This window comes from Diabrotica undecimpunctata, chromosome 3, assembly GCF_040954645.1.
Source record: "Diabrotica undecimpunctata isolate CICGRU chromosome 3, icDiaUnde3, whole genome shotgun sequence".
Taxonomy (NCBI): Eukaryota; Metazoa; Arthropoda; class Insecta; order Coleoptera; family Chrysomelidae; genus Diabrotica; species Diabrotica undecimpunctata.
The window spans coordinates 162,087,335-162,113,377 of record NC_092805.1 but is presented as its reverse complement, the minus strand read 5'-3'; the positions used below and the strand labels follow the sequence as shown (position 1 = coordinate 162,113,377).

Below are 26,043 nucleotides of genomic sequence, written 5' to 3'. Positions count from 1 at the left end.
CTGCTACCGGTTCTTCCCTTTATAATTTTATTTGTAGACTCAGAAGGGTCACTCATTTCTGAATACACTTCTGGGTCATCTCTTTTTGCCACGATGTGGCAAAAAGAGATGACCCAGATATATAACAATAAAATACTGAAAACTTTGTTTTCAGTGTTAAGAAGTGTTAAAAACGAAGTTTTCAGTGTTTAATTGTTATATTAACTGATGTTTAGGACCCAAGAAAAGGGATGATCATAAACTGTGTCCAGTATTCAATCGCAGTCTCAGATGGTAGATTATTTCTGTGTATTTGCTTTTGAGAAGTTTGTGGTACTAATTATTTTCAACCCTGACCTTTTCCACGATATCATATAATTTTTTAAGTAGGTAATTTTCAATCTCTTTATAATATCAAGGATTTGTTTCCTCGCCACGATCAAATTCATATTTTTCCTTTGTAGAACATTCACAACGGGTCCAAAATTCACAGAGTTTTTGGAATTATGATTAAACTTATGATGAAAATTGGTTTAATGACTGCATGGTGCAACTTTCCTTTGAAAGAATACATATAACAAAGTGATGCTAAAAAAACAAAATAACTATCAAGCGCATAGTATATAAAAGCAAAACAGCTTATATAATTTTATTGTGACTATTTTATTAAACAAAAGTACATAAATTACATATAAATAAAAACACACTGTCCACTAAAATTCTACACACAAATATAGATAATATCAAAAGGTTCAGCCTGTATTATAAACAATTTTAATTGTTCATTTTCTCATGAATAAATTAGAGTATTTTCAATACCACAGATTACCCAATACTGTTTAGAAGTCATTCATAATTTCACCTTCATCTTTTCTGTTGATCGGATCTCCTTGCAGAAGAGAAGTAATTAAACTAAAAGAGGAAATATATGAAAATATAATAAGTAATAGTAATAGTAACACACATACAGACACACATACTATACACTGCATTGCATGGCAACTCTCATCATCCCCCTTCACAAATTAATACACTCATTAATACATAGTTTAAACATAGTTTTAAACTATAGTTTAAAACAAGCCCTCATCCAAAATGGTTACCGTGAAAATCACATCAATAGGAGCATCCACAGACATCAATCTCCCACTCAATCTCAACCCAAAGACTCAGACCCTCATCATATGAAAGTTTTTTTTTCGTTACATCAAAGATGTTACTGACAAAATTCTAAAATCAAGAAGAATAAAGACAATATTTACCCCCCAACAAAAACTTTCATCTCTTGTCCAATCAATCAAAATATTAAAGTAAGTACCAAAATTTGTGGCTACAGAATATGTGAGAGAGTGAAGTGCTACATAGCTTTGTTGAAATTCAGTTTAGTAACATAAAAACAACATAACGAAACTAAAGAGAAGGATAATTCATGTAGCGAATATGACTAAGAAAAGCATTGCTAAACTAAATATTTTTTACAGATACATTTATGATTTCTGAGGGTTCAGTGCCATATTTATGCTTATTATCTCACACACAGTTGATTTTAACATGTTCAGGAAAAAATACTTACCAATATAAATACAAAAAGAAGAATATTAAATAGTATCCTAAATAAATCATACAATCTCTCATATGCCTCTTTATTTGACCTCGATTATGTATTTCAATTGCGTCATAGACACCTAAATTTCCTCTGGGCACAGTATATATTTCATATATAAGCCAGAAAGTCATTGGCAAATTTAGGGACATCAATATCCAGTGCCCATGTATCAAAAGAAGGACACTTAAAAATGTGTGAGCTATAAATTTTGGCATTACCCATTGATTCAGTCTTGAACAACATTCTTGAGCATTCAGATAATCACATTCGAGGTCCGATAATGTTATTACCTAGTTTAAAATATTAAGGAAAAATACATATTTATATTGTGATACATTAATGGTGAAAGTTAATGTCAAATATCTTTGAAAATATATTATGTAAAAAAAAAACACAAAAAAATTATGTAGTTGAACTCCAATGACAGCAGTAGAATCAGAATGTTTTTTGTCTCAAACATTGTTTGAGAAACTATAAACTTTCACTTGTTTGAAATAGCCCTAATAACAATAAGAGATGTCTAAAAATAACTATGTACTAGATATGTAATAAAAAGAGATTAAACAAGAAAGTAAAACACACATTAAAACATTGGCACTTACGAAATAAAACACATTTCTTGTAATAGAGCATAGATTCAAAATTTGCAAGGAATTATAGTTGATAATAAAAATAACGGTACTATTTCTTCTCTGAAATTGTAAGCTAATTTACAAACTCAAATAAAAATTGATTAAAACAAAACTACAATTAGATGTACTGATATTAAAAGAATATATTGCCTTCTAATAAGTACTTTGGCACTTTAATTATAAAATTGCACAAGATTTTAAAAAAGGATACAAAATATATCAATAAAAACAGAAGTGCTCCTGTATCTAAAAGTGATACGCAGAATAGCAATGAATCAGGTAAAATCATTTTCAATTAACATGAGACTACAAAATTTTCTTTTTCACTACTAATCCGCAGTTTAATGCTAAAACTGTGACTAAACACTGTACACTGTACTGAAAACTGAAATATTTTTGAAGACAGTAAACAAAATTATCCAATTAAGGTTATGCCACAGATGCCGTGCTCCGTGCTCTGTTTAATTCACATTATCTTCCATCTTCCATTCAATGTAACAGAAACATGAACATAAATGGCAGATTGATATTCCCTCGAAATACTATTATAACATTGAACGCAGATACAAAGTATCGATTTACTTTATAAATTAATTAAAAAAAATATTGCGATTAATATTTTAATATATCATAAAAGATTTTTTTATGAATCTTAGGTTTTTTTGAAACAATCTACAATGTTCACGAAAAAATGTTCGAACCAATAAATTGAATTAAAAAGATAACAGCTGTCATCCTGTTTTAATAATCAAATTTTTGACAAGTAAAAACAGATTTATCAATATTTATATTTCTATTGTGTTTTTAGATTTAGCATTCAAAATAAATAATGTGATATATCACCATGTGTGGTGAAGCGTGTATAGAATGTTTTTCTAGGTGGAGATTATGGATAAGGCCTCTTTTTATTCTTTTATATGCCTTAGCTGCTTTAGTCTTTGTACCATTATTTTTAGTTAAATCCTTAGAAGATGGTTTTAATAAACATGATCAAGAGATTCTTATAGGTGGTATTTTTGTATGGGTTGCCATTCCTTTATCTTTTTGGGAAATTATACAGCATGTCATACATTATGTTCAACCTAGGCTACAGAAACATGTTATTAGGTAAGTCAAAATTTATTCAATTATGCTTATAATTTTTTAGCAGAATTTCGCAATGAATATATGTACTTCATTTTATTTAGTATTATTATTAGAATTTCAGTACTTGAAATCCAGATCTTTAGCAAACAATGAAGCAAATATTTAGTGAAGAATATTTAATATGAATTATTCATTTATATGAAGAATGTTTCCTATTAAATCAATTTTTTGTGATGTGTGTTCAGTATGTTTTGTAACAAATTGTACTCTTGAATAAGGAATTAATTTGAGTACTATGCATAGTTTTGTATTGGATCAAGATTGTTCTTGATTAAGTTCAATTTAGACCAGAAAGTTTTTGTTCTCTAAAGCCTATTCAAGCTACTATTAAAATTACAATAGCAACAGTATTTGGATTTTTAAGGATATCTCATAGAGACACCAAATGTATTTACATCTGAGTTTTGAATTTAGACAGTGTCATATTATTTTTCTGTTCTTTTACTAGAGCATGAATAATTAGAAAAACTATTGTTTCTGTTGATTGATTTATTTATCATTAACTTTAGTACATCATATGTTTTACAAATACTTTTAAGTTTTTAAGTCTTATACCTAATCTTATAGTTTTTAAGTAGTACCACTTTTTTAATCTTATTTTTATTACTTAATTGCTAATTGATGATTAGTTATATGAATATTTAAAGGACTTTGGTGTAGTGATTCCCAATTCCCATACAACTTTAAGTTCTAAAACTAACCTTATAATTTGATTTCATATTTAAAAATATAGTTTATTTATAGGCAATTTACATATCTATCAAAACTCCAGTGGGCATATAATTATCTGCTTTAGTGTATCAACTTCTAATATAGTCATACTACTGTTGTATTGTCCAGTCTTCACATATTTATAGTACTTTATTCCATCCTTGGACATAGACTATTCATTGTCTTCTCCACTGTTCTCTCTCCAGTGCTGTTGTAATATATGCTATATTGTAGTGTTTCTGAATATAACCATTCCATCTTATCTGAGGTCTTCCTCTTCTTCACTTGGTTTATACTGCGGTTGCCTATAAATTGTCTGCTTATTCTACCTCAGCCTTCATTTAAGTTTTACCATTTTATCTTTATTTGGCTGAAAAAGATTATTTAGACTGAATAATAAGATTACCGACTGTATAAAGCTAATTATGAACTGACAATAATATGAGCAACAGCAGACAGCCAGAAGTATGTTTCTATATGTGGCCATAAAAGCACAATAAAGAATATATGAAGATATTTCGTCTAACAAGTTATTTCTTCACCCTATTGATCAATTATTTACCACCACAATTAAGCGGCCACCAATCAATTTTTAATCAACAATTTAAACATAGATATGCACCATTGTTCCCTGCTCAAGAGACACATCTGTGTTCTTATGGCCACATTGGTTGCTTAATGCTAACAATCTGAATCTAAAGTTTTTAGGTAATGTTTTTAAGTGGGAATTCTTCTTCGAGGAACTCATTTTTGTAGTCTACTTTAACTTTTGTTATACAGTGTATTTTCTTGAAAATATTATCCAATGACAAATTGGTATTATGTTTTGTATGTATTAAATATTAATTAATTTCTATATATTGTGTATAGATTTATTGGCAGTTTTATCTATTAGTTTGATATACTTAATCTACCCTTGCAAACATTTTTCACATATTATTTTAAAAATATACTTGATCTTTGCAGATTAGTGTATTCAATTTATATGAATTAAATCAAGACATGTAAGTCAAAGATATGTAGTCAATGTGAGAATTGGCATATATCAATTTAATTAGAGGTTTGAATATTAAGCTTAGGTCATTATGTACTCTCTTTATTGGCTTATATATGAACTTACCCCCATGAAATCAAATTCTAAGGTAATGGTTATATAGTCTTTATAAAAAATTATTTTTGAAAAAATATTAACTACTCCAATGAAAATAAATTTAAAATTTAAATAATACAAAAACGAGTTATAAACAAAGACAATGTCATTTTGCTTTTGTTAAAACTTGAAATTACTCATCATCGATCTCATCATTCAGCATATTACTGTCTTTATTTAATGTATTCTATTGTGAATGGACAAGAGGCTTGATTGTGTGGTTTTAGATTGTATTAATAGAAAAGAAATATAATATAAAAGATAATTTGTGAATAATAGGTAAGCAAAGAACAAGCAGATAATATAAATTTACTTATAATGGATAATCATTGTTCAAATACTTGATTTAATAATTTTTTCACTTGTATTAGTCAGTAACCTTTGTCCTCTAGTTTATTTATTCAACAATATACAAATTAAATTTTAAATGTGCATAAATAAACCAAGTGCTGTAACTATGTTGATTTTATAAGTACGGCATTAAAAAAAGATCCATACATATTCTCTTCTGTTTCAAAAATCTCTTGGTGTGTTTACAGGTTTGCCTATCAGCTTATATGCGAGTTCTTCACAAAATTATCTGACCTTTGTTCATGTATTTGAACCAGAACGTTCCAGTAATACCTGCGGCATACATATGAAAAGCTTGCCATGTACTGCCATTACCGACGGGAAATATCTAATTCGTAATAGTATGCTGTAATTTAGATTGTCTCGTTGTGTTTGTCGTATTTTGTTATTATTGACAATAACAGAGAGACATGTGCAACGAATTTGTGTTCAATCATGCATTTAAAACTCGAAAAAAAGTTGAGGAAAGTATTCAAATTATTCAAAAGTTCTTTTGAGATAGTTTATGTTTAAAAAGGTCCTACGTTTGCTGACAGTGACATGCATTCTGGGTGATCTTCCAGCACAACACAGGAAATATCGAACATATTTGGCTTGCTATTGAACAAAAATCTTAATTTGACTGTGTGTGAAGTAGAAAGCGATCTTAAAATTCCAAAAACTTTTGTTTCGAGAATACTAACCGAGAATGTGGGAATAACTCGCGTGTGCGCCAAATTTATTTTAAAATTCTTCAAAAAATTCGCTTAAAATTGGCTTCAGACAACTTGAAAATCAAAAAGATTGTTAAAGTTAATATGTTGTGGATTGACAGTTATGTTGCTGAAAGAAAACAACAAATATATTTCACATAAATATGCTCCAAGAGGTCAGAGAATAAACAAAGTATATAAATAAATAAAAAAAATAAATGATGTCCAAATTCAAAAAAGATTGTGTGATGCAGTGATAAGAAATCAGCTCCATTATTGCCTGAGCGGTGACTGGTTGCTTTATCACGATAATGCAATAATACATTCATCAAAACATTATAATGGTTTGAAAGCCATACAGTACCTATCCACAAAAAGAGTGACAAACAGATATCTAAGAATTAGAGACATGTCGTTGATAACTACCATTTATAAAGTTATGTTATTTAAACTACTGAAGAGATTAATTCCATAAACAGAATATTTCATATGGTTTTTTACCTAAACAATTAACCATAAGACCAGATCTGTATAATTCTGGGCCAAATTTTGGACAAAAATCTAAATACAAAAGATAAAATAAGTCTATAGATTAATAAGTGTATCATTCTATCAGAAGATAATTGTGTAAATGGGACTTCACAGGAAGATGGTAAAATTAGCACACATGTGTGCTATCATATGTACGAATCAGAATTGTCAGTACCATATCAGATGAATTTTATAGTTCAGTGGCTATGGTAGTAGCTTACCAAGGCTAACGGTCTGGATTTGAGTTTGGGCAATAACATAAGAAATTTTTCAATTACTAATTTAACTGAGCCATCGCCTTGCTTCGGAGGGCACGCAAAGTCGTCGTTCCACCTACGTAAATAGTTAACACGAAAAAGCTGAGCCAGAAGGTTACATGCATTGATGATGTTCAGTAAGCAAATTGCCTGATTTAAGCAAACGCGATGGTGACACTGAAAACCATTACAAAAACTAAATTTTAAAACTGCTTCAGTGACTTAAAGCTCAAAAGGGAGCGCGTTATTAAGTCAAATGGGATTAATTCAAAGATGACCACGAGCTATGTGGAGCATATATAAAACATGTGTAAAGCATTTCAGAGCTATGAAAGAAGTTCTGATACTTTTGATACACACCTCCTATTTCATTATTCCCCAATAAATTGTGGTAATTCAATAAAGTTAAGAAAAAATCTGGAATTTTGACAAGTTAAGAATAGAAACAGTAAACAATAAATTCGCAGAAGACAAGCAAAAAAAAACTACAAACGGTGAAAACTGAAGATATAGAAACATCAAAACAAGTGTAATGAGTGTAACAAACAGGAGCATAGAGATAAGTAGCAATCAGACCTTGGTATATCAGTCTCTTGGTGTAAATTATTGCCAGGCTTACGCTCTCCTAATTGTTACTCTCCTAAATATGTGTTTCTCTACGAAGTATTTTTTACCTTTTAAATTTATTTTATCATAAATTAGTTAATGCAATAATTATCTTATACCTACTCATTCTAGAAATCGAAAACGACCTCTTGAAACAAATTTTATTGTTACTGTACAAATTTATCTGTAAGTGAATAAATATTTATGAGACACGTTATCACAAATCCAATTTACAAAATATATTAGTTGTAAACAAATTAGTAAGAATTTTTGTTGAGAAAAGTTGTATATCTAAAAACAGGAAGACAATTTATAATATTATTACAAGGATCTTTGTAATAAAACACATAATTAATCATTTGAATACCGCGATAATTTGTTTTTTCAATAATTAGGCTTATCAAACCAAATTAAATAAACTAAACATATTAAATATTAATGAATGAGATTACAGTGGTCATTTATATGTTTTATTTTATACACATATACTGTTTACAATAATGATCATCAACGCCTTATGAGTATACTTTTTTTTTCTTCTTTTATGAGGGGGGGGGTGGTCCAAATGTTCGAAACGTACCTCGGTCCTAGAAGGTGGCCAGAACCGCCTTCCAGTCTAGGTTATGCAGGACTCCTCTAGCGTGGCCACGATGACATCCGAGGCCGCGCGCTAGGGTTGTTCGGACACCATCGCCGTCAATGCCAGAGACCTACCTGCTAAAAAAAAACACCCTCCTCGCGGTGAATTACCGGCTGGATCGCCCTAATTGGGTCGCAACATCGGCACGGCATTCACCCGATCTCTCATTCACGCGCAATTCTCTCGCATTCTAGCACTTTCTCGCTACGACTGCATTCTTCTCTCCCTTTATTCCTCCGTGTTCATGTTCAATCACACCCCTTCTCATTCTGCTTTATCTTCTTGCTTGCTCGCCTTTCTTCTTGTTCCTTTTTCTCCAATGTTCTCCTCACATATCTCTGAACTGCTCTCCACCGATCTGACGACCTAAGCATCTCCTCCACCAGTTCCGTGAGTGATTGCACCCAACTTCTTAGCTCTCTCTTAAGTAGGCTCCTCTCACCTATCCATCTATTGCATAATAGAGTGTGTGAGACAGTGTCCGATATTTCCCAATACAGGCATTTGCCATTTTCGGCCTTTCCAAATCTGTAAAGGTATGCCCTGAAGCCACCATGTCCTGTGAGCATCTGCGCCAGGAAATAATCCAAACGCCGGTGCCCGCAATCCATCCATCTTCTCAGTACCATTCGTACCATTCCTCTTGCCACACCATTATGGACCTCTCCCTTTCTTCTTTTTTTAAACGTTGTGTTGCTATGTCTTCATTTCTTCTCTCGTATATTCTTCCTCTTTCCTTCACTAGCACGTGCATCGGAATACACCCGGTGATAACTCCCAACGCCTCGACAGAGACTGTTTTTGTATGCACACGCCACCCTCAATAGACTCGTCCTTTCTGCTCGGGTGAGCTGCTTTCTGTACGCCTTTGTTAAAACTGAAGTACTCCAGACAGGCGCAGCGTAGAGGACGATCAATTACACAACAGAATGAAGGGCCCTCCTCCTCTCAGTATTGGGCCTTCCGATGTTGGGCATGATTCCCCCCAACGCGGCGGATCTCACTGCAGACGTTCATTTCGTATAGATTTTTATCCTCTATCCTAGAGACTTACGTATTTTCAAATATTACTATACAAATATCTTTTATTGCAGAATATTATGGATGGTTCCAATCTATGCCATTAACGCAGTAAGTAAAACAATTTTTGCCGATATTTTAACAAACTAACACATCTCTGTTTAAGTGGTTGGGACTTATTTATCCAGAGCAATCAGTATATGTAGATAGTATAAGAGAATGCTACGAGGCCTTTGTCATCTATAATTTTATGAAATTTCTTTTAAATTATTTAAATATGGAAATGGATTTAGAAGCAAATTTGGAGCTGAAGCCACAAGTTAAGCATATATTCCCGCTTTGTTGTTTACCGGAATGGGAAATGGGCAGGTAATACCAAGTTTACGGAATGAATTCAATTAATATCTGTGACGTGTTGATAATTTTTTTTAGGGAATTTGTTCATATTTGCAAGCATGGAATATTACAGTATACAGTGGTGAGGCCTTTAACTACAGCTATTTCTTTGTAAGTAATTGAGTTAATTAATAACAATTTTCTCTCTATTAATAATAATAGTTTTTCTTAGCATCCGATAAAATCCTGTTTATTTTCTATTTCATTTTTAATTGATATTTGAATTAACCTTGACAATAATATTATTTATTTAAAGTATTTAAAAAGTTATAACCGAATTTCAATGAAAATCGTAACAAGTTCAACACCCTGTATAATTGAAAAGGGTTACAAAAGCAACACATTGTTGGAGCCATAGATTTTTAGTAATATGTATTAATATGTAATATATAAAGCAAATTATTATTATTAAAAAAATGTCTATCTTTACTTTAAATTTTAACACAAAAAAGTTACCTGGATTGCACTGGGGTTTTACACAAAAATTCTGGGGGTAGAAACTAGACTTCACTGGAATTCAAACTCTGTACCACTTGAACAAATTCATCCCCACTGTGATAGGACAAGACAAAATTGAGATTGGAATTGGAGCACTGGAACACAAACTTTGGAGCTCTGCTTCTTAAAAAGACTGGAACAATGTGGGTATATTTCAAATCCTGACTTTAACTGTAACTATTAAATGAACAATTAACTGCCACTAAACTTATTTTCCATAACGTAATGGCTCCTCTACACATCGGCAGGCGCGTCCGCGGACGACATCTACGTATGCATCTAAAAATGTGTAGACAACGCCTCATCGAGAGTGAACAATTATCTTTTAAATTCATTCGCTTAACTTGATATAAACAAAATATATACGGTTAAATTCCTATTTCTTTGACGCACAAAAATCGCAAGGCGGCTTCGATTAAAAGAAATGCCGACGAAAAACGCATCTGTGAAATATAAACAAACTTTAAAATGATTTACATTAACTCCAACGACGCAAATTAAAGGATTGAAAACACTTTTGGGTATTTTAACTTGTACGATAGGAACTGAAATACACTAAAAATATTCTTCGATGTTTTTAATATATACGAGGGGATTTCAATATATATCCAAAGAATTTAGAAATGCTACAGCTTCAGATATCACACATATATAAACTTTTCACAAAAATTATCAAAAAAAGACTGGACTCTAATTAGATTTTTATGAGCCTAGAGAACAAGCTGGATTTAGATCGGGATACAGCACTAACGACCACTTACTAGTGATAAAGAACCTGATAGATAAGTCTGCAGAATACAACAAACCATTAGCACTGATATTTGTCGACTACGAGAAAGCATTCGATACCGTAAGCCATCATAAAATGTTAAAAGCATTGATAGAATACCGAATAGATCATCTCTACACTAACATAATCAAATATATCTACCAAAATGCCACGGCTAGCGTAGGACGATCTGAACAAGAAACAAATAAATTCTGTATACGGCAAGGAGACACCGTCTCTCCAAAGCTATTCACGATGCTTTTAGAACATACTTGTAAGAAGGCACATCTGAACGAGCATGGTATCAATATAAATGGAGAGAAACTCAGTCATTTGAGATTTTCAGATGACATCGTCCTTATGGCCGATCGTATGGGTTATGCAATATTAATATCTGAAAAATTATATCACGCTTCTTTGAAGGTCGGACTAAAGATTAATATGAACAAGACGCAAATAATGACTAATCTGGTGCTCAAAATATTGCTGTTGATGGAAGGAATATTGTGCAGACTACATCGTATAAGTACTTAGGACATGAAATTCGGTTGGACAGAGATAACCAGACATGTGAACTTCCACGTCGCATAGGTTTGGCTTGGCAGTGTTTGGTAAATTAAACAATGTATTTAGCAAAAGATCATTAGCAGTTTCCATTAGAACCTCTTTAGGATCTTCATTTTTAATTTGGGTTCCATGAATCTCCAGATTACAGAAATATTCTTTAATTTTTAATTCACAGATTCTTTTCTCTAGCTGTACGACTTTGGTTTTTAATTGGATATTTCTTCATATCTTGCAGTTCTTGTACTGTACTCTGGTTTTCAAACATGAGAGTAGTAGATGTTGCGGCACTTGGCGTTGGGAAAATTTTACCGACCGTGGGAAAAAGCGGCATCCTTTGATGTTTGCACCTGCTCAGGTGTTCGGGTGACATCACGCTTACTGACAAGTCGAATCATTTTTTTCTTTTCCTTTCTTTCGTCTTCTTCTTTTTCTTTCGCTAATCTGTTTTTCATCTCATGTTACCTTCTTCTATTCACTAATTGAACGTTCACTGCTTGACAGGGGAACCCAATATTTTATACACTGTTACATATAAGCTTTCGTTCTTTCGTCTAGTGCTCGACACATATTTTTTCGCCCAGTACTCTACATAGGTCTACGATTCTTTCCTCCAGTGCTATACATAGGTCTACGATTGTTTATATACAATGCTTACCAATGCTTTATATAGGTCTTCTTTTTTTTGTCCACGGCTAGACACAGATCTTGTCGCAAATCATCAAAGTGTCCCACTGCCCAAATTAGATAACCAATATTTTCTTCTTTTCGTCCGTTGTCTACTTTTTATATTTAGATGCTGATATATACAAGGTAAGGTGAGAAAACACAATTCATGTTACAGTGATAGTGGGGATATGATCACAGACGGTTCTTCGATAACCATCAGACAACAATTCCCCGATGCATATTAAAACATACAGAGAACACTTTACGTACTCAACTCAATAAGTGACAGCCCGGTTTGTAAGAAGAAAATGTTGAGAGAATCAAATTTATTACTTAGGTAAGAAAGCCATAGATTTTTCAATTTTCTGAAAAGATTTTTGAAACTCGATGATTTCATTTGGTTTCAACGATAAAATTTCAATTTTCTGCTGACTTCACCTCACTTTTTTCACATTGACCACATTTTACTGTATTTCCTTTCATTGCGCCGGATTTTACAGCTACAGATACAACTTTTTTTTACAATAAAAACAACATTTTTGTGTAGGGCACATTTTTGCAATGTTTACTTTAACTTAACCTCAATATTTGAACTAAACTTTCACTACTATTCAACAACTAGTCCATACCCATAGTAACACATAGTCAAACAAAATGGTCGCTAAGTGTGTGTTGAGGTATGGTCTGTAACCATGTAATGGGACCATATCTTTTGAATATAATTTAAATGATGCAATGTACTAGATGCAAGGTAATCATGACCACCCAGGTCACCAGATTTCAATAAAATGGATTCATTTCTTTGGGGTTATGTTAAGAATGAAGTGTATAAAATACCTCCAATATATACCTGAGTTATATTTCAAAATATTACAAATGCTTCATAATGTAAACAACTCTTTCAATGACCGCTTTCAAGCATACCTAAATACATACATAAATAAGATAACTAAGTTAAAATTAGAGTTGTTTTTATTTTTCTGTGTTATTTTTTTCAATTTTCCGTTAGTTAAATTTTTTTATAAATTTTATTTAAAGTAAGTTGTTTTCTTTTCTGCATTTGATTATTAAACTAACATACAATAATGGTAAACTGTCAGTTGATAAATCAAGCATGTTCAACTCACAATAATTATTGGTAAACGTTTAAATACCTACTAGTTATTAAAAAACTACGGCTACAACAGGCTGTTGCTTTTGTAACCTTTTTCAATTATAAAGGGTGTTGAACTTGTTACGGTTTTCATTGAAATTTGGTTATAACTTTTTAAATACACAGTATAAAAGATTACAACTTCATATCCTAGTAACGAGGAAGTGAAGCGGATGTTAAATTTAAATTAAAATACAGGGTGTTTCATTAAAACCATATATATTTGACAAAGTACAGTGTTATGGAAGATCCTGTATTTATAGAAGATCCTAATTTTAAAATATCAAGCATATAGTTGTCTTTTATCTTTGTAAAGAACTTTTTTTGATATCTCCTATAATAAAGATATAACAGACTTTGTCACAAACGTTAATCACCCTGTATAATCTGACAGGAAACTTTATATATTTTTTTTTATAATCAAAGTATTTTTTAGCGTATGTAAGAATTTCGATGTATATGGAGATGGTCAATTTAAGGCAAATGTGGCGTTCCCGTATTTGACAGCAGTGAATAATGTTTCACAGTTTATAGCCATGTACTGTTTGGTAATGTTTTACAAAGCGAGCGTTGCTGAATTAAAACCTATGAAACCACTGCCCAAATTTCTGTGCATAAAAGCCGTTGTATTCTTTTCGTTTTTGTAAGTATTCATTTAAAGTATTACATTAGTCCAAGATAGCGAAGAGCTGTGAAGTGCTCATATGATAGAAAAGAAAGTCAAAGACATATATGCACGTCTTTAGCAAATTCAGAACATTGTTGCCAAGTCTTGTGGATGGACTTGGCTTCCAGAATCCAAAATTGGAAATCCAAAATGGATTTCCATCAAGTAACGGTCGAATCCATCACTTATAATCAAGCGAGACCGTCTGCAGTAAGCAGATATGATAAAGAAGATTTTAAAGCTAAGGTGTATAGACGGCGTAACACAGGAAGCTGAAAAGATCGGTGCTGCCAATTGAAAACTCAAGTAAGGGATAGACCAGAATGGCGCAGAAATCTTGAGAAGATCAAGGCCCTTTAAGTAGCACTTGAGCAATTTTGATCAATATAATATTTAACTTCCATGCTTACTTATTTCGATATATTGACTTTTGTCGACCCTTTTCTTTCAAATATGTCAAACAAATTGTTTGTTTTAACTTTATTGGTAATATTTTAGCCAGGGAGTGCTCATACAATTAGCCGTCTACTTTGAGTTCATTAAACCCGGCGCAGATTCTCCGGATCAAGGTCTAAGTCTTTCTACGAGACTCCAAAATTTCCTAATTTGCATCGAGATGTGTTTGGCTGCAATTGCCCATCACTACAGTTTCTCTTATGAACAATACCTAATGCCCGGATCGCCTAGCAGAAATCAATCCTGTTGTTCATCGTTCCTGGCCATGTGGGATATTTCTGACGTGCATACGGACATTAGGGAACATATAGGAATAGTTAGTAAGTACATTTTCGGTTTTAATATGTTAAATAGTTGTTTATGGAACATATTTCTTAGTATCTATTTAAGTGACCAAATAATATTACAATTTTATGAAGACACTGGTTACTTTCTGTCCAACTCAGAATCTAGTGAAACAAATTTCATAATATACAGTGGTGCTACAAATCACTTTCTTACGAAGGATGCTGAAAGTTTTAAAGATATACCCAGGAAGTAATTTGGAACATAAATGTGGCAAAGAAGAGTCAATCATTGGTGGCAACAAAACAAGGTGATTTGAAAAAATAATGAAAGGAAATTATGTTGTGATAACATTTGAGTTAAGAAATAACTTGTATATTGTTAAATTAGGAAATTAGACGTGGACATCAGTAACACTCAGATGGGATTCAGAAAAGGGCTAGGTACAAGGGAGGCTCTGTTTGCAATGAACGTTCTCTCACAGAGATGCTTAGACATGAACCAAGAAATTTACACCTGCTTTATTGATTTCGAAAAGGCCTTTGACAAAGTACAACATGAACCACTAAGACAAATTCTAATAAAAAAAAATATAGACAGCCGAGATATTCGAATTATATGCAACCTATATTGGAATCAAACAGCAAATGTGAAGGTTGAGGGTAGGCTAACAGAAGAAATTCAAATCCGTCGAGGAGTCCGGCAGGGATGCATCTTGTCGCCACTTTTATTTAATCTGTATAGTGAAGCTATCTGTGAACAAGCACTCGAGGAAGAAGATCTTGGTCTGATAATAAATGGTGAGACGATCAACAATGTAAGGTATGCTGACGATACGGTTCTCCTAACGGGAACGCTAGTAGAACTACAACATCTCGTTCAAAGTCTGAATATATACTGTAACAGTTACGGCTTGAAAATTAATTTGAAAAAAACTAAATTTATGGTAATCACGAAATCAAAGAACATCAGAGCTAATCTTCTAATAGACAATACAACGATTGAGCGTGTGTCCTGTTATAAATATCTAGGTGCTTGGATCACAGACGATACTGATCAAACAAAAGAGATTAGATGTAGAATAGAAATCGCTAGATCAGTCTTTAATAGAATGCGCAAACTCTTTTCCAATCGTGATATCAATATAAAGTTACGAATACGAATGCTGCGGTGTTATGTCTTTTCTACCCTGTTGTATGGAGTAGAGGCTTGGACACTAAAACAGTTGACCACAAAAAACATCGAAGCTTTCGAGATGTGGTGCTATAGGCGCATTCTCAGAATATCATGGATGGACCGCGTCACTAACACGCAAGTACTCCAAACTTTAGACAAAAGATGCGAAATTCTAAATGAGATAAAAACTAGAAAGATGGAATACTTGGGGCACATTGTGAGAGGTGAAAAGTACGAACTTTTAAGAAATATCATGCAGGGCAAAATTAAGGGCAAAAGAAGTGTGGGAAGAAGAAAAATATCGTGGCTTCGTAATCTACGTGAATGGTTCGGGTGTAGTTCGATTGAACTTTTTAGGCGCGCTGCTAACAAAGTCGCAGTGGCCATGATGATTTCCAATCTCCGCTAGGAGTGGCACGAGAAGAAGAATAAGATGTACAAATTACAGCTGTTGAATTTAGTGTGCTAATGCATGGGAAAATGGGTCATTCTACAAAGTATCCCGTATCTGGTATATGTGAAATCTGTTTAAAAGGAAAACAATGACGATTACAATTCCACAGTTGTATTGATAATGAAAGAAGAGCCAAATGAATTCTAGTTGTGTCAACAGATGTATGTGACCCCATAGATCCAGTAACTCATAATAAACAGTATTTTGTTACGTTTATAGACCATTATTCATATTTTTGTATATGTTATTTGATTGAAAAGAAATAAAAAGTAATACATAAATTTAAAGAATATATTGATATGGTCACTGCTGAATTTAATGTAAAAATTGAAAGAATAAGGTGTTATAATGGAGTTGAATAGTCCTTAAAAGCTTTTTAAATGTTATGTTCAAATAATGGAATCAAAATTCAGTATACAGTAACTAGAAATCAAGTACAAAATGGTGTTTCTGAACGTTTTAACAGTACCAAGATAAATAATTTTTTATTCAAATTTACATAAAAGCATGTGGGTTCAAGCTGTGAGAGTAGCAGCATATTTAATTAATAGAACTCGAACTTTATCTCATAAAAAAAACCTGCTGAAATTTGGTATTGAGAAAAGACAAATATGGAAAAAATAAAATAAAATTATTTGGTTTTACTGCTTATAATTTAATTCCTAAAGAGAACATTAGAAGAGACCAAAGAGATTTTTAAAACTATGTATAATATACTTGTGTATGAAGATAAGCAATCATGTATTAAGAGGGCTTCTACATTGTAATCAAAAAGAACCAAACATATTGATGTTAGACATAATTTTATTAGAGATTTTTTAGAAAAGGAACTCATTGCTTACCGTCTAATCAGCAAGAAGCTGACATTTTTTACAAAGTCGTTGTCAAAAGCTACCATGCTTTAGGGAATTTTTTAATGTTATTGAGTTGCAATAGTTTTGTAGTTAAGCTAATATAGAATTGCAGAAGATTGTTGAGTGTTGCAAATGGTAGAAGTCAGTGAAGAAAACGGACTGTCCCTCAACACAAAAAAGACACAATTTATGGTAATTACAAAAGCCCAACAGCGCCAGGAAAACATAACAATACATAGAGAACAAATTAAAAAAGTTGAAAAATATAAATATCTGGGTACAATAATTAACGAAAATAATGAGTACACAGAAGAGATTAAGGCAAGAATAGCACAGGCAAGAAATTCTTTCAACAAACTGAAAAAAATACTCTGCAGCAGGGATATTTCAATTTCTTTAAAGATCAGACTTCTGAGATGCTACGTGTTCTCCGTATTATTTTATGGGTTGGAGGCTTGGACATTACAGAAAGATGTTTCGGACAGATTAGAAGCCTTCGAGTTATGGGCCTACAGAACAATATCTGGGACATGTCATGAGGGGCGAGCGTTATAACTTGTTGCAATTAATAATGCAAGAAAGAATACAGGGTAGAAGGAGTCGCGGAAGAAGACGCATCTCCTGGTTAAACAATTTGAGAGCTTGGTTTAACTGCACTTCTGCTGATCTCTTTAGAGCAGCGGTATCGAAAGTGCGAATTGCCATGATGGTGGCCAATCTTCTTAGAGGAGATGGCACATGAAGAAGAAGAGTCAACAAGTAGTTCATATTGTAACCAGGCATTATTGTTATAATAAAAACGTTTATATTTGTCAACGTATCCTTTGTAACATTCCATCTAAGTAGATTCTTTCCTACCACACATCCCTAGATGATTTAATCAAAAATATAAAATTCTCGTCTTTTCAGGTAGTTCAATAAGTAGAAGAATCAGAGGTAGGAGCATGTACAGCATTCCGAGAGGCGAAGATGAATACGCGAATTTAGTGTCGTCCAGGGGAGCGCACAGCATGCCGAATCCAGGGTATTACCAGAACGATAGTGAGGATATAATTGTTAATTATGGTACTGTAAGTTCTAGTCAAACGGCCAAAGTGCATAATAATAAATACAGTACGTAACCCGCGAAAAGATAAGATATCGTTTTACAAGTAATTTTAAAGGTACTTAACTGCCGCCGGTTAGATTGATTTTAGGGTTAGTTTTAACAGATCTCTCGAATAACACAGGATTTATTACTATTTCAAACAAAGCAAGTTAGTGAGGTTAGGAATTTACTGAACTTTAAGCTTGCTAGTATTATTTTAACAGATAGTAATGCTACATCGTGCATTTGATCCAGAACAATTGAAACCATTCTTCCGAACTAAGGATAAACAAAAAGGGTATCGGGAGTTTAGTAGTTGTAGAAAATAAAACTCAAATAATCAGTTACTAGACTGCAAAATGACCTATACTTAATTTCACGTTAAGAGCGGAACGTTTGGCTTATGCAGAATTGCAACTTTTATTTCATTTGCATGTAAATAATAACAACAATTACTTACATAAAAATTTTTCCTTGTATGTACCATGCATTCCCCATAAAAAGGATAAGATTAATATTATTTGAAATTTTTCGCACTACTACCTAATTTTCCCTTTTTGCCGAACTATCACTTACATACTTTTCGGATTTGTCACTTTTTACACTATCACATAATTTACTCACTGCAAATTAACATCATCCTAATCTTCTCTATCATCGCTATTATTAGCATTGCTATTACTGTCATCGTTATCACTGTCATCGCTATCACTGTCCACCGTCACATTTATTACCACAGGATCAACATCGTCCATCAACTCGTCAATAACCCAAAATTTTTGCTCTTCCTTAACAGCAAGTTTACAATATTTTTTTCAGTTGTCCATCACATCTTGTCGATTTTATATTTTATGTTTTCTTCTTTGAATGTGTTTACTGAACTGAACTAACTGAACGTTGAGTGTAACTTCCACAAGCTCTGATTTTAAATAATCTTTTTCAAAAAAGATATGTTTCTCCGGCATCCATGTCGTACTTTGATCTTTATTAAACGCTTGTGTCAGAATCCCTTCTTCTCTGCTCGAATGGTACGAGGCGTTGTCTATCGCCACAACAGTTTTCTCTGGAAGACTAGAAAGCAGCTTTTCCTTAAACCATTGTTCAAATATAGGGCCATCCATCTCATCATGATAGTCCTCTTTTTTTAGCTAAAAAACAAAAAGCAGCACATTTCACAAAGCCCAATTCACTACCCACATGCCTTATAACAAATCGAGGCCCTCGTTGTGCCAGATGTTTAGGCCTGTTGACAACCGCTTAACAAACGCATCCCTGGCTGAAGTCACTGAGAGTTCCTTCCATTCTTTGGAAACACTATGTCCGACGTTCCGTTCTTAACTTAAAACGCTCTATAGAAAAAGTAGTTGTTGTCTAGATGCCTAACATCGCGCTGCTCTAATCTCAATCCAATGTTTGGAACAATGGGTTGACATATTGCTCGCGAGATTTTCGCCATTTCTGAGGTGATATTGTGTATACCTTACTTTTCATGTATCCCTACAGGAAATAGTTAAGAGGATTTAGATCAGGATTCCTGGAAGGCCAGTTAATGGTGTCTCTACGAAAAATCTTTGTGTAGGAGATTACCGATTGAGAAATTACCAAGAGAAATAAAGTATGCGTAAGTGCACCAAAAACTAGATTGGGAAAATGTCGAAAAAATATTAAATCAAAAACTGGAAGTATGACGACAAATAAAAAAGAAATGAAGAAAAATAGTGAACCAAGTTGGACCTGCTGACCTCGAAAAGTTAATATATTAATTTTTATTATATTTAATCCTGTTTTAAAGTACCAAATATGTGATATTAGAAGCGATTACCATTTTTTTAGGCGAAAGATTTATCCAAAACCTAAACCTTATAGACTTATGTCCAAATAATTACCTTTTATAACAAATTTACCCCCTTAAAGAATATAATAATGTTTTACGGAAATTTTGAGTTAAAAATCTGTGATTTTATAGCCTAACCTGACTAAATTGGTCCAAAACTGTAATTATTTAATATAAGACGGTCAGTGTGTATTTTATTTACCAAAGTGACGATGAAACATCGTTTTTTTTTTAATACCAATTGATCTGATATAACCCTTAAGTATAAACCATAGAAATCATTTCGTGTGCATTTACATATTTGACATATTTGGTGAATATTTAAATGACTTGAAGTAGTGTTTATTAGTTGATTGCTCATTGGTTTACCAATTTATTTAAGGACTATTGAGTATAAATTGTTTCCATTAAAGTTAGTTGCATGTCATCCAATTTTGACGTTGACATTTTCGCACAGATCTCTCTCAATTTAGCATTTTTCGTCCACATGTGGACATGTGCATTCTCAAATTTTCCATCTACCTCTGTCCTGAGCCTCTGCACAGTTTTTCTCATAGGGTATCATGATACCATCGCGTTAAAAGACATCCAGATCTTCATTTTCCAGTGCTTGGTTTCCATTTTGTTGTTTTTTAATTATCCTGCACATCTCTATTTTGATTTTATCACTGCTTTCACTTTTCTCTTTTCGCCAAATGGATTTGTCTTTCTTGCGTGGTAATTCCTAGTAGTGTTCCTTATAGTAGTTGAGTTACTTGGAATTTCTGAACAGTTTCTTGTAGGAGTGCCCAAATTTCTACCCGTACATGTTATTTCCTTTAAAATTCATTACACGTCATAATTTATAGAAAACATTTGGTACACAAAAACAATAATTAACATTAAATATATCATTGAAAATACAGTACACCAATTTTTGGAGTGCAAATGAAAGATACTAATCGTTAGTATTATTTCTAGAGTTGTCATGTATAATTTCTATTATTATGACAAAGTTTTCTGTAATGTAAACAAACCTTAAATACTGTGAATAAGGAATTATTTATTGTATTTCATAAAAAAATGTCAAAATAACTCTAAAATGTCTAAAATAACACATTATATAATTGCATATTTCCCTACATTTCTACATTTTAGAAAATATGGCAACTCTGTGCGAAAATATCAACGTCAAAATTAGATGGCGTGAAATTCGCTTAAAAAGAAATAATGGAATTGTACAATTGTATACTATACTTCACTTCACACAACGAAGAAATCATACAATCTTGGTTTAATATCTCTGACAACAAAACTCAAAACCAATAAAAATAAACAGAAACTATATCCACCAAACTATTTACATTTGATAAAAGATTTATTAATATATCAAGAAGAAAACTACTTTTAAATACGCCAATGATATTGTATTAACTGAAAAAAATTCAGTGTATTGAAAAAGATGCTGGAATAATAAGCAAGACCAGAAGAGATATGTATGATATGATCACTGTGTGACTTATCTATGTACAAATCGTCTTTTTCATTGATATCTCAAAATATATATGAGGAGGTAACATGCAAACAGCCTTAAGTCACACAAAAATCAAAGTTGAGTTAGATGTGCCAATGCATTGTTCTGTTGTAGCCAAATTGATTTATTTTATCTGATTCATGCAAAAAAATATTACCAATTGTAAAATAATTAAAATTAAAATAATTATAATTGATAATTAAAAACCACCTTTACATGCAAAACAACTTATTTCTACTATACTGGTCCATGCTAACCAGCTTATTTCCAACCAACCAATAGGAGCTCTGCAACTGCCACTCAGCTGACCCAGTGAGTCTTACAAATTTGAGGTTATGTGAGGGTTTATTTTTAGGGCAAGGTTGTTTAGCGATGGTTGTTTTTCTCAAAATAAAAATAATATTGTCCTGAGAACACTGTTTCTTTTTTTGCAAACACAAAAAACATCAATCCAAAGGATTTTATTGTATTTCGCTGTACGCGGACATAGTTTTTTACCTGCCGACCGTGTTTTTAGAAGAGCACAAAAGCAGTTGCAAAAAAACTTATTAAGTGGTATAGGCAAGGTAAGAACACTAGGAGAAGATTGGCCACTTCTTGATACTAAAAAGCTAAGGATATACTATTTCTTCTTGATGTGCCTATCCGTTACGAATGTTGGCGATCATCATGGCAATCTTTATCTTATCTGCAGCAGCGCGGAAAAGCTGCACAGATGTTGTATTGAACCAGATTCTGAGGTTCTTTAACCAAGATGTTCTTCTTCTTCCTGGACCTCGTTTTCCAAATATTTTTCCTTGCAGGATGGCTTGAATATACTATGGCAGGATATACTATAAGGATATCCAATCAATTAGTGAACTGAAGAGAATTGAAATATGCTACCAGACACACGAAGAAATTGAACACCTCCGAACAAAGGGAAAAGGAAAATCTTAAGGAAAGAGTCTTCTGAAGGAAAGAGTCTTTTATATATTTGAGAAAGAAAGGGAAAAATAATCTTAGACAAGTTAGACTGGAAGAACTCCCACTTCCTCATGTGTTAACCAACGAAAAGACAAAGATGTTCACAAACTTTTGAGAAAAATGTTTTTTTGACCCACGCCACGCCTTAGTTTTTACAAGAGTTTGATTTTTGATGAACTCACTACAGCAGCTGCTGGTAGGAGCAGGAAGTAATGAGTGACTATCTCGATGACGAGCACTGTGACTTCCATATTTAAAAAACGGTTTGTTTGTTGCAATAACTACCTATTATGACAATGTTTGTCACTTAGGTAAGGCCCACACTATTATTTTACAAAAATAGAAGTTCGTTCAGAAACCCCTTGTTTCTTTACTTTATTGTTTTTTCACTTTATTTACATGCAGATCATCTTATGTCCACGCTTTACATGCAAAACGACTTATTTCCACTGAATCCGTGCAAAAGGCCTTATTGCTAAAACAGAATCAATTTTTTAAACTATTTTTTGGCTACTCTAATTGAAATAAGTGTTTTAATCTCATGTTTGGAACCAATACTATTGCATTACATTGATTAGAACTCATTATCCATTTTCAGAGCAAAGCTACAAGTTTTTCGTCCTCCCTGAAAAATTACTTATTTGTGACTTAAGCTTGTTTGCATTTTACCTCCTCATATGGCATAAGTAATCGAGATTCTCATAATACATATTTCTTTATATGTCAATACTTTTTGCAATCGTCCAAAAAAGTCAATTTTACTTTTTACTCAAGATTGATAATATCTTTCCATATAAATATATTTTTTCGAAGTTCGTTACAGTATTCTTCGAAGTTTGGTATACTCTAAAAAGATATTTAATTAGTAGCTTTCATAGGCGTGGCCACAGCAGATGCGCAGGTTTCAACAACTAGACAAAGTTTCGTACTCATTAGAAAAGATTAGATGTTTTACTGTAAATATATAATTACATTTTATAAACAATTTTCGTTTTTCGTTAGACTGCATTGTAATCTGTTTGTCATACATGAAAATATTATTGTTGGAAGTTAGGGGGTAAGGCGCAATTTTCTACATTGGAACCCAGATTAAATAAACTGGCCACGCCTATGGTAACATGTCCAAATTATATAAATTAACACATAAAAATGTTCATCCAAATTTGTCAAATGCTGTTATATTATTTAAATTGTATTTATAGTTAAGCACATATCGCCATTTCATCGATTTCAAAGCTTTAAGTGTTGAAATTATATACCATTTATAATTAGGATTATAAGAAATGATTTATTTAAAATTATATAACTTTATATTAAAAATTATTTTTAAAAAAATATATAGAATTTTCATTATTCTGTTGTTTTTGTGTTTTATTCCCTATTTATAGATAAGGATGGATCAACATTTAACCCCCCATGCTTATTCTCTGCCATCGCTTTGAATTTTCTGGGGTATAACTCGTGAAGATTCTATTTTTCTGAAGCTATTTTTTTAGGTAACAGATATCCCAATACCTATATTAAAAGAATTAAAAGCCAATTATTTAGATCTTTTGCCACCGTAAAAATTTAGAAAACTATTTTTTTGAGGTCTTCCAAAATGGTAAATCAATTCTTAGATGAGGCATTTGAAGATAGGTGGATAGCCAACAATGGTCTCTTCCGGTGGCCCCCTCGACTACCAGACATAACACCTCTAGGTTTTTTATATGGGGCTACAAAAAAAGTAAATATATTTCCATCTCCTTACAACAAAAGCTGTATGAAATACTAAGAAGCAAAAACATCGACAGTCGCGACATTAACATCATATCCAGGTTGTACTGGGGACAAACAGCAAAAATCAAAGTTGATAATGAGTTAACCGAAGAAATTGAGATTCGTCGAGGTGTGCGTCAGGGTTGTGTGCTTTCTCCACTATTATTCAATATATATAGCGAAACAATATGTCAGGAAGCGCTCATAGAGCAAAACATTGGTATGAACATTAACCGAGAGTTAATTAACAATATACGATACGCTGATGACACGCTAATAGTAACAGATAACCTAGCAACAAAGAAGCTATACACCAATGTGAATTTAACCATAAATAATCAGCCAGTTGAAAGAGTTACGTCCTACAAATATTTCGGGGTTTGCTTCACTGATACTAATGACCAGACAAGAGAAATCAAGAGGCGAATAGAGATAGCGAGACAATCGTTTGTCAAAATGAAAAAGTTCCTATGCAGCCGGGACATAAATATAAACTTAAGAACGAGAATGTTAAGGTGCTATGTTTTCTCCGTTCTGCTGTACGGCATGGAAGCCTGGACACTGAAAAAGATAAATATCAAAAACATTGAGGCATTCGAGATGTGGTGTTACAGGAGAATGTGGAAAATACCATGGACAGAAAGAGTAACAAATCAAGATGTTCTGCTGAAGAGGGGGAAGGAATGCGAAGTCATAAAAACCATACAAACGAAAAAACTGGAATATCTGGGCCACATAATGAGAGGAGAAAAGTACTCTCTGCTTAGACTCATAATCCAAGAAAAATCTCAGGAAAGAGAAATGTGGGACGTAGGAGGATTTCCTGGTTGCGAAATTTAAGGGAGTGGTATGGGTGCAGTTCAATACAGTTGTTCAGAGCTGCAGCCAACAAAGTAAAGATTGCTGTGATGGTAGCCAACCTCCGATAGGAGACGGTACTGCAAGAAGAAGAATGGATCATATGTTGAAAAATTCAAATATCGCGCAATAACGTAAAAATGATGGTGGACGTATAAAACTGCATTACAAGTCATAAGTACTTTTGTTCACATAGAAATCTAAGAAAGCTTATGTTGTGAGAATAAGTCGCCAGTGAATGCCGTTTGGTAAAAGGAACAGTACTGCCTGTCAAAAAAGTTTTTTAACTTCTTGCTAAAAGACAACCCTGATGTGTTACATTTTTAAGTAGTCTCTTCACGATGTTACGGATATGTAGTGGTCGATGAGGATATCTTGTGGCAAATAAAGCACATGTTCTAGTATATTGTTACGATAAATGTGACTCAATATGAAAAGTAAATTTAAGTAATCTTCATTGTTTATTTCTAAACGAGCCATTTTCTATCACTTAGTAAAAGTGCCAGTATTCAGAAATGATGACATCTTCATACACGGCCTGCCTAAAATAAAACAGTAAATATCTTACCTTTAACATTAAACCACAATTATCTCCCAAAGTATTAACTTTAGGTATAGGGACCTAATACTATTTGAAAAATCAATTTACTTCTTTTTTCATTAAAACTATAAAATATATGGTATTTCATTTAAAATTATGGACTTACTGTGGTTTGAAGTTTAAAGAAATGGCTATCATTTGTAAACACACTCTATTTAGAAATT

General features: G+C 32.7%; 2 protein-coding genes across 2 annotated transcripts; one reads left to right on the top strand and one right to left on the bottom strand.

The window, feature by feature from the left end:
* Window positions 1-609: 609 nt before the first annotated feature.
* cnir (cornichon-like protein) lies at window positions 610-2,774 on the bottom strand. Its single transcript, XM_072524975.1, has 3 exons — window positions 2,429-2,774; window positions 1,553-1,875; window positions 610-891 (listed from the first exon to the last, which is right to left on the bottom strand). The coding sequence occupies exons 1-3, from the start codon at window positions 2,504-2,506 to the stop codon at window positions 819-821; spliced, it is 474 nt and encodes a 157-aa protein (XP_072381076.1). The 5' UTR covers window positions 2,507-2,774; the 3' UTR covers window positions 610-818.
* A 187-nt stretch (window positions 2,775-2,961) lies between these two features.
* On the top strand, window positions 2,962-24,005 carry LOC140437728 (transmembrane protein 184C). Its single transcript, XM_072527422.1, has 7 exons — window positions 2,962-3,324; window positions 9,396-9,432; window positions 9,488-9,690; window positions 9,754-9,828; window positions 13,807-14,013; window positions 14,536-14,813; window positions 18,172-24,005. The coding sequence occupies exons 1-7, from the start codon at window positions 3,062-3,064 to the stop codon at window positions 18,381-18,383; spliced, it is 1,275 nt and encodes a 424-aa protein (XP_072383523.1). The 5' UTR covers window positions 2,962-3,061; the 3' UTR covers window positions 18,384-24,005.
* The last annotated feature ends 2,038 nt before the right edge of the window (window positions 24,006-26,043 follow it).

Coding starts and splice junctions, on each gene's coding strand:
- cnir (XM_072524975.1), bottom strand. CDS start 2,506: ATGATTTTACCTGATTCATTGCTATTCTGCGTATCACTTTTAGATACA. Junction 1,876..2,428: donor TGTTTTTATTGATATATTTT/GTATCCTTTTTT, acceptor ATTTTAAACTAG/GTAATAACATTATCGGACCT. Junction 892..1,552: donor TTCTTTTTGTATTTATATTG/GTAAGTATTTTT, acceptor TTCCTCTTTTAG/TTTAATTACTTCTCTTCTGC.
- LOC140437728 (XM_072527422.1), top strand. CDS start 3,062: ATGTGTGGTGAAGCGTGTATAGAATGTTTTTCTAGGTGGAGATTATGG. Junction 9,829..13,806: donor TTAACTACAGCTATTTCTTT/GTAAGTAATTGA, acceptor AGTATTTTTTAG/CGTATGTAAGAATTTCGATG. Junction 14,814..18,171: donor GGAACATATAGGAATAGTTA/GTAAGTACATTT, acceptor TCGTCTTTTCAG/GTAGTTCAATAAGTAGAAGA.